Here is an 8,837-nt window from a genome sequence, read left to right as displayed (position 1 = left end):
AAACTTCTGGAAAACAAACCTGTTCCGTTGTGGCCACTGTTCAGATCAAGGCAAAACCATCACTGAGTGCTTGGATTGGTACTTATCAGTCAAAAACATGTAACTCCTCTTAACATCCTCTCAGTGGGTGTACTGTGAATGTGTTGTAGTTATGCAGCCATTATCTCAGAGGTTTTGTTCCTTGGACTAGGGTGTTGTCAACATTTTATTTCAGAACCGTGACTTTGATGTTTTTCATATTGTGTTCCATTATAAAAACGTATTGCATGCCCAGGTATAAAAATAGTGCTGTGATACATGGGTCCTACATTACATTACATTTAGCAGACGCTGTTACCCAGAGCAACCTCCAAATAAGTACATCACTATGCTAAGAGTAGTTATTGAGAAGTATTACAAGACGTCAGTAAGATATTGAGTTAAGTGCTAAGTTAGTGTAGAGTGCTTTTTTCATAGAAAATAGGGATAGGTAGGATAGATAGAAAAGAAAGTAGACCAGAGACACAGCTGGAATAGATGAGTTTTCAGTTTTGGGTTTTGAGTGGTTCCTCGTGAAGATTGACACGTGTCCTTTATTCTTGAGCAGATCAAGAAGAGAAATACAGAGGGGTGAAGGAGGAGGTCACAAGTCTGGCAGGTGAGTCACTCGGCACTTCCAAAATCACTAGGCAACCTGAAATCATGAACAGATCTGTGTAATCTGTTTACCAAAGTCAGAGAGTATCTGAGAAAAGTGCTACAAAAAACATCACTTCATTTTTACATCGACTGCAGATCTCAATTTAAGTTTTTTCCCCTCTTTGCAGCCCTATCCTGAAAAGAAGTCCAGATCTGACTAAAGCTTCTTTGACTAAATCTGAACAGCTTCTGAGAATAGATGATCATGACTTTACCATGAGACCTGGATTTGGAGGTGAGATTACAGTATTACCATATTTCATTTTGCTATCAGTGCGAAACATTGTTTATTGACTATTTTGACCTATGAATTAACTGTTAAGGGAAGTCTTAGGGGAGCATCCATGAGGCTGAAGTCTGTCCTGTATTACAGAGGGAAGTTTCATTCATTGCCTCTGAATTTTCACACGTAATTATCAACATGAACATTTGTTTTTATTTATTTTTATACTGAATCACACATCTAATAAAAAACAAAAACCTAATAGAGACTCTGTCATCTGCAACAAAGGTTCACATGTTGCAGAGGAAAAATTGCACCCTGCCACCAGGCAATGCATAAGTATATGTAAATAGTCATACAATCATACCAAGTTTCCAGATCAGAAATTCCATATCTTTCCCTATTGGTATATTAATTTATGTGGATTAGTCCAGGCTATGTTAAAGGGTTATTTTTACATAGCTGTGGAACTGTGGCTCACTTCTTTTGCTGAACCTATAGCCACTGCATTCTGATGTGGAGTAGTATCTCCACTATCACTTTCACTGTCTTGCACAGCTCTGGCTATGATAAGATAGGCTGAACAGGAATACAAGGGATGATTGCTGTATTTATAAATGGGTCAATTGGATTGAATCCAACCTTGCTCATCCCAAATCTGACCCAACACCTTGATGGGATGAATCACAATATCAGAGGAAGGGAAGCAGGTGCAGTCTTTTATTTAGGCCTAACGGTTGTGTGTGTTAAACTAACGTGACACGTGGAGAGCAGCGTGCAGCAGCCTGAAACTTGTGTAACAAAAATCCCCCAAAACAAGACAGTGCTCTGCCTTGAAGTGATGGCATAAACAGGCAGGGATTAGACCGCCCGGGTCTGGAGGAGTAATTACAGACCATCACCCGTCTGGCCCGAACTTGACTTTCCTAATCTTCTGCAATCTTATCACTGAAGCCTGGCAGCTTTTGGGAAAGCAACGATGGCTCAATTTCCACTGCATTATCCTGAAAGAGAAAGGGAGGGAACATGTGCCATCAAACTAATGAGAACACCACCCCCACACACACACACACACACACACACACACACACACACACACCCACACACACACACACACACTGCAGCTTTATATCTCTGAGACCATACTGTTGACGGGGGGGGTCACATGACCATTGGCCAGCCGCTGTAGTCCAACAGCAGATTGCTGTGCAATCTAATCTCAGTGGAAAGTCTGCCAGTGATCTGACCTGAAGTGACCAGTGAGGGTATCTCCAGGGATTCAGCCTGGGCCTCGACGGCGTCAGGAGAGTTACAGTACAGATGAATATGCTGCTCATAATCAGGAATTTGAAAACATTTGTCATCAAGGCTGTTGTTTTGGACAGTTAGTTGAGTGTGGAATTATGGGATAGAGGAGGAATGCATGTCGACTCACCCATGAGGAAAGGATGCTGTTGAGTGTCAGACTGAAAAGGGTTTTTTGTGAGTGACTGAACGACCAGTGTCACACTAGTGTGGCATTTAAATGTTATTTTTTCAAATGATTTTTTTATTGAGTGAATAAGGTTGATTTTACAGGGTCTGATTTAGTACAGTTTCAATTGATTTGTGTTCTAGAAAAGTCCTTCAGATGTTTCCTCAGAGAGAGAGATTCTCTCCATGGCCCATTTTGTCCTGACTGAGCCGCATGAATCTCTCTATCTCTGACGAAATGCACCATAAGTGTCCGCAGGTACAAACAGATTTCTGTGTTTAATTTCACTGCCTGCTCATTGTCCTCCTCAGCCTGATCCAGTACTACTTTGGTCTCCAGTCACTACCACTAACCAATGACATAATCTGCTCTGAGCACCACAGCTTAATATTGCTGCTAAGTAATCGTGGTCCTCCTCTCTTCTCATCATTAACCATTGCAGGGCCTGCCATTCCAGTGGGGGTCGACGTACAGGTCGAAAGTCTGGACACCATTTCTGAAGTTGACATGGTAAGCGTTGAAAAAATAATCGAGGATTGTGCAGTCTGAGTCAAAAATAGCCGCCACTTTAAAGATGATTCTCTATACAAATGACCGTGCATAGTAAGCACATAAAATGTGCGTTGTGGTTATGCTGTTTGAGAGTAAAAAGAAGTTGCAGATACAAAGGTGCAGGCTAAAGACACAGGCTGCTGTAAAGTTGAGCTGTAAAACAGACTGTGAAATCAATAAGAAAATCAGTCAGAAGTGTTTATACAGAAGCATTCTTACTTAAAAAGCCCTTGCAGAAACTTCTTGTTGACAGATTTATTATTGTTGTGCTATGGAAATCAGTCTGATGAATCTGTTGTGACCATCTTCCCAGGATTCAGTATAACTGAAAAGTATTTCATTAAAGAAACTGAATTAAGCAAGTGTTACGTCTCATGTCTTTGTACTACATTTTTTTTGTAACGTCAGGAATGTACCAAACTTACAGCATTGTGAAGTGAATGGAAACTAATTGTTACACATGTCTTCAGAATAGGCCTCTGACTCTTTAAGCAAAAGAAGTGTCCATGAAAAATATTCTGTATACTTTTACTTAACACTCATTAGCCTGACTCAGTAAACTTAATATGGAACTTTTTACCTGGCAAAGGTCCCCAACCAGCCTGAACAAATTTCTGCTCCGTCTGGACTCTATAAAACCAGAGAGAAGCAAAATGGATGAATACTACCAGAGATCCGCTCTATAGGAAGAATAGCATCTAGGAATACCGCACCAATGGTTAATGCAGAGATGGGAACTATCAAAACTCTTCAGTAAATGGTTAAGTGCAATCAAGATTAAAAAGAAATCTACTGCATACATATCACATTGTCTATCTGACCATATAACGGACACCTAAGCCCATATAAACCCATTAGTTAGGGGTGTAGGTCTAACCAGGCCCGGCGCTATGGGGGTGCTTAGGGGTGCATTGCACCCCCAGACGGACCTCAGGGCACCCCCAGTTGTTTTGCAGATATCCCGAAGTCTACACAGTATTTATGACTTTTTGTGCCCCCCCGTGGGCTGCAGTTGCACCCCTCTGTATTTTCTCCTGGCGCCGAGCCTGGGTGTGACCCTGACTGTGTTATGTTGTGTGGAGGGGGGACAGGCAGGAACAGCAGCAGTGATGTTGACATGCGTGCGTTTCCTAGGACTTCACCATGACGCTGTACCTGAGGCACTACTGGAAGGACGAGCGGCTGGCCTTCCCCAGCAACACCAACCAGAGCATGACCTTCGACGGGCGGCTGGTGAAGAAGATCTGGGTGCCGGACATGTTCTTCGTGCACTCCAAACGGTCCTTCATCCACGACACCACCACCGACAACGTCATGCTCCGCGTCTACCCCGACGGCAAGGTGCTCTACAGCCTCAGGTAACCTGAGTCTGTGTTCTCTATCCGATCAAGCCACAGTTTAAGTCCCAAACTAGGATTAATCTTCACACTTAACTAATGATCAGACATTAAATAAGGAAAGACTGGAATATGTAAATTTGTATTATTCAGGTATTGGTTACGGTGAGTGAAGAATGCAAGAGACGGAATTGGGTAAGGGTGGTAGTAGTAACCATCATGCAGAAATTTGTGTGTATCAGCGATTCATATAGTCATGTCATAGAGCCAAAACTACAAAACCAGCAGAACCAAAAGCAGAATCAAACAATGACTGAGAAAAGGCCTCAGCCCTCCCACATTTCAAGGAGTTGCCTGCAGTACTTTGTCTTAAATGAGGGTTTGTCTTGAGTTTAGAGTACTTTTTTAAATTTACATTTAAATGTCACTAATTAAATAGTGGAGACCAGACATCCTATGCATTTCATTTCTTTGTTATATATGATTATTTTTCTTTCAATCCAAAACATTACAATACAGATGGTCCATTCAAATCTGAGAGACATCTGCGAAATAACTAGAGCAGCATGGAATGGCTCATTGTTTCCCCCTGGTGGAGAGTAGTGCACACTACACATGGTCTCCTGCCACACAGAGTCATTTCAATTCATTGACATCTATGTCTGCAGCCAAACGTTCAGCCAAAGCTTACAGCCAAGGACAGGGAAAACCAACAGGGAAGAGATACTGTCCTGGGGAGGAAGAACTTTTATACTGTATGACAATTTTTGTCATGAATAATCATAATCACAGCTTGCATTAAGTTGTAATGGAGGAGACCTGCAAGGCCTAGAGGAGGCAGACTGGTGTATACCCCACTGTGGTTCAAGGCTAGCTCCTCAGAGGGGTGCAATCTTTTGGTGCAGGACTGGAGATTCACCCAGCTGGAACAGACTGTGGGGTTTGAGCTCCCTTCTCAGTGAACTGCAGCGGCTCCTTCCCAGAAATCTGTCTTATCCAGAGGGGATTATCTTTCCTTCTTTTTATTTATTCATTCCCTACTCTAAGCAGAGCCCTGTAGAAACACCCAGAATCTCCTTACCCTTAATTACTGTCTACAATGTCAGGGGTTTATCTGAAATATGATACAAGGGACAACCAGTTTTTTTTATTGTCTGGCATCTGTCTTTTCCCAATTCTGGTGTGTGATACATGGCTTGTAATGCTGGATTACAAAGTAAATATGCATCTTTACAAGTGAGAGAGGAGAAACATAAGAATTTATAGTTAAGAGATGAATCCAAACCTGTCATCCTCTCTGTGTTTTGTTTCTGGCAATAACTGTGTTGTTTATTTATTTATTTTTTTTGCGTGTGTGTGTGTGTATGCGTGTGTGTGTGTGTGTGTGTTTCCATCTGCTGGTCACTAAAGCTTCTGTGCCTTCCCAGGGTCACTGTCACAGCCATGTGCAATATGGACCTCAGCCGCTTTCCCCTGGACACACAGACCTGCTCCCTGGAGATAGAGAGCTGTGAGTCTGCTTTCCCCACTCCCCCCAGAAATGTTTCCCCCTCACCAAAAACATGGGCTGGTGCCAGGGTGAATGAAAAATTGTTACCTGTGTCATGTAATGTAAAGGAGAGTGAAGAATTTAAAAGATGGAACTGAGTAAAGGCAATGGTAATAACCATCTCACAGAAATGTATCAGCAATTCATATAGTCCTGCCATGGAGCCAAGTGTGAGGCAAACATCACGGTGTCTTGGTGATGTGTTTCAGACGCGTACACGGACGATGACCTGATGCTGTACTGGAAGAAGGGCAACGCGTCCCTGCAGACGGACGAGAGGATCTCGCTCTCCCAGTTCCTCATCCAGAAGTTCCACACCACCACCAAGCTGGCCTTCTACAGCAGCACAGGTACGGAGCCCCACAGAGCGTGAGCCTCAGGGTTCCCGGTGGCTGAGTGACTAGGCGCTTGTCTCGAGTGCAGGCTGAGCCCCAGAGGCTGGTCCCTTGCTGACAATGCTTGAGAGCCCATAGAAGCAGAAATTGGATCGAGCTGGGCATGTGAGCAGGGGTTGCTCGTCTCACCACTCTCAGGCACTGTGCGACTCACGAGGTGCTTCAGACTTGCTCAGATGATGTCACTGGAGCAGCGCCTATCCTCCAATCAGCACCCGCTTCAGTGTGGTGCCCTGTGTGACCTAGGAAGAGGATTATAGGATTATATTTCCCCTGCATGAAAGGCGAGAGGCAAACGGGGGCTCACTGTAAGACGAGCCTCGTGTGCGCTTGGCAATTCCACGTAACAGGGTTGCATCAAAGTGTAAGAGAAAAGCACAGAAACTGTCATGTCCAAAGTGACACCTGTTACGCGTGCAGGTGTGTGTTCGTTGTCACAGACGTTTTCTCATGTGTTCCCTTTTGCTCACAGGCTGGTACAACCGTCTGTACATCACCTTCACCCTGCGGCGCCACATCTTCTTCTTCCTGCTGCAGACCTACTTCCCGGCCACCCTGATGGTCATGCTGTCCTGGGTGTCCTTCTGGATCGACCGCCGCGCGGTTCCCGCCAGAGTCCCTTTGGGTACGGGGACTTTTTACTTCATGATTAGAGCACTTACATACACCTACAATACATGTGATAGCTTGTGTCAAACCAGGCCCGTCGCTATGGGGGCGCTTAGGGGTGCATTGCACCCGCAGGTGGACCCCAATGCATCCCCAGTTGTTTCCTTTTAACCTGATGTCTACATAGTATTTATTACACTTCTTTAAAATATGACTTTTTGTGCCCCCTCATGGATTGCATGGACACTTGCATGCATTTCTTAACTGTGTTAATCGGAATGTATTTGTTTAGGACATTTACATACACTCTGTAACTGTGTTAATCAGAATATGCTTGATTAGAGCACTTGATTATGCACTTTTTAACTGTGTTAATCGGAATGTGTTTGTTTAGGACATTTACGTACACTCTGTAACTGTGTTAATCAGAGTGCTTTACTGTGCTGCAGGCATCACCACGGTGCTGACCATGTCCACCATCATTACCGGTGTGAACGCCTCCATGCCCAGGGTCTCCTACATCAAAGCCGTGGACATTTACCTGTGGGTCAGTTTCGTATTCGTATTCCTCTCGGTGATAGAGTACGCCGCCGTCAACTACCTGACCACCGTGCAGGAGCGTAAAGAGAGGAAGCTGAGAGACCGGGTAAGAAACTGGCACAACAGCAGTAAATATCCAGCTGTATAAATGGATAACATTGTAAAGAACTGTAACCTATGTAAGTCGCTTTGGATAAAAGCGTCTGCTAAATGAATAAATGTAAATGTAAACATTTGAAGGGATGCAGCACAGCATTTATAGTGTATCATTTGTTTGAGTCCATTAGCTATGAATAAAAAATCAGAGTGTAGACCAAAGCAGCAGACCGTTAAGTGCCTCTGATATAAGAAGGTAACATTACTTCCTGCTAGCATGGTGACAAAGCAAAGGTACTGCTAGCCTGATCTGTTGGCGTGATCACGTTCACGTTTACACCGGTCCCCGTGTCCCCCCCCCCCCCCCCCCCACGCAGCTGCCCTGCACGTGTGGCATGCCTCACGCCAGCACGCTGCTCAACAGCAGCTACAGCGACGTGGACGTGAACACCACGGGGAACTACGGCATGCCGGAGGAGAACGGCGACAAGCGCGAGCGGATCCTGGTGCAGCTGGCGCTGGCGGACGGGCGGACAGGGGGCCGGGGGAAGGGCGTCCGCGGCTACGCCAGCATCTGGATCGACACGCACGCCATAGACAAGTACTCCCGGGTCATCTTCCCGGGCGCCTACACCCTCTTCAACATTATCTACTGGACTATCTACTCCTAACGCACTGCCCCACCCAGCACAACACACCAACCCCCCGGGACCAACTCCCACAGCAATGACTCTGCCGCTCGGATGCAAGTTACAGATCACAATGCTTCTTTTTTTAAGAACTTGATTATAAATTATGTTGTTTTTGATACATGAGATGTGTGTTTGAATTAATACTGCCTGGGCTGTTTTAACTCCCAGAAACTATTCGTCGTATCCACACTGTTATACTCATTGTGGATGTAAAACTGTAAAATATATCTTGTATCATTGAAATGTTGAATCTTGTTTATGATGGAAGTTATTAATATTTTTAATCATTAGTTTAAGTTATTTATAAGACACCGTTGTCTGGGTTATTTGATATAATTTGTACCAATTCATGTGTGAGCTTCAGCTCAAGTAATAATAGCACCCAATACATTCTAGTTTACAGTATCTAAAATGGAAAAGCCATTTGCCTCTAAATTTTGAGACACACATTAGATATCTTTCATGATGGATTACAAAGAAGTGGATCAAACCATACTCGCCAGCATTGGAAAGAGTAACTGGTAACTGTGTTCACAATACAACTGAGAGAAATGTGGTTGATTAGCATCATGGATTAGCAGCGTTACTGGATTTTCAGTAATATTGTCTTTGGTCAGTATGTGTTTTTGTTATGATTTCTCAAGTCTTAGCAAAAAGTATACCAAATAATTTGGTGTAGGATAGAGACTGAT

The 8,837-nt window shown here is 44.0% G+C and overlaps 1 protein-coding gene across 1 annotated transcript; it reads left to right on the top strand.

Annotated features, from left to right (window-relative positions):
* The first annotated feature begins 863 nt into the window (after positions 1–863).
* LOC118792018 (gamma-aminobutyric acid receptor subunit rho-1-like) lies at positions 864–8,124 on the top strand. The gene is made up of 8 exons (XM_036549703.1): positions 864–913; positions 2,818–2,885; positions 4,062–4,285; positions 5,692–5,774; positions 6,023–6,163; positions 6,681–6,833; positions 7,267–7,463; positions 7,831–8,124. Exons 1-8 carry the CDS (start codon positions 895–897, stop codon positions 8,122–8,124), a joined length of 1,179 nt encoding a protein of 392 aa, XP_036405596.1. The 5' UTR covers positions 864–894.
* The last annotated feature ends 713 nt before the right edge of the window (positions 8,125–8,837 follow it).

This window comes from Megalops cyprinoides, chromosome 17 (genome assembly GCF_013368585.1).
Source record: "Megalops cyprinoides isolate fMegCyp1 chromosome 17, fMegCyp1.pri, whole genome shotgun sequence".
NCBI lineage: Eukaryota > Metazoa > Chordata > Actinopteri > Elopiformes > Megalopidae > Megalops > Megalops cyprinoides.
The sequence above is the reverse complement of the archived record's forward strand: the minus strand, read 5'-3'. Positions and strand labels throughout refer to the sequence as shown.

Coding starts and splice junctions, on each gene's coding strand:
- LOC118792018 (XM_036549703.1), top strand. Junction 4,286..5,691: donor AAGGTGCTCTACAGCCTCAG/GTAACCTGAGTC, acceptor GTGCCTTCCCAG/GGTCACTGTCACAGCCATGT. Junction 7,464..7,830: donor AGAGGAAGCTGAGAGACCGG/GTAAGAAACTGG, acceptor CCCCCCACGCAG/CTGCCCTGCACGTGTGGCAT.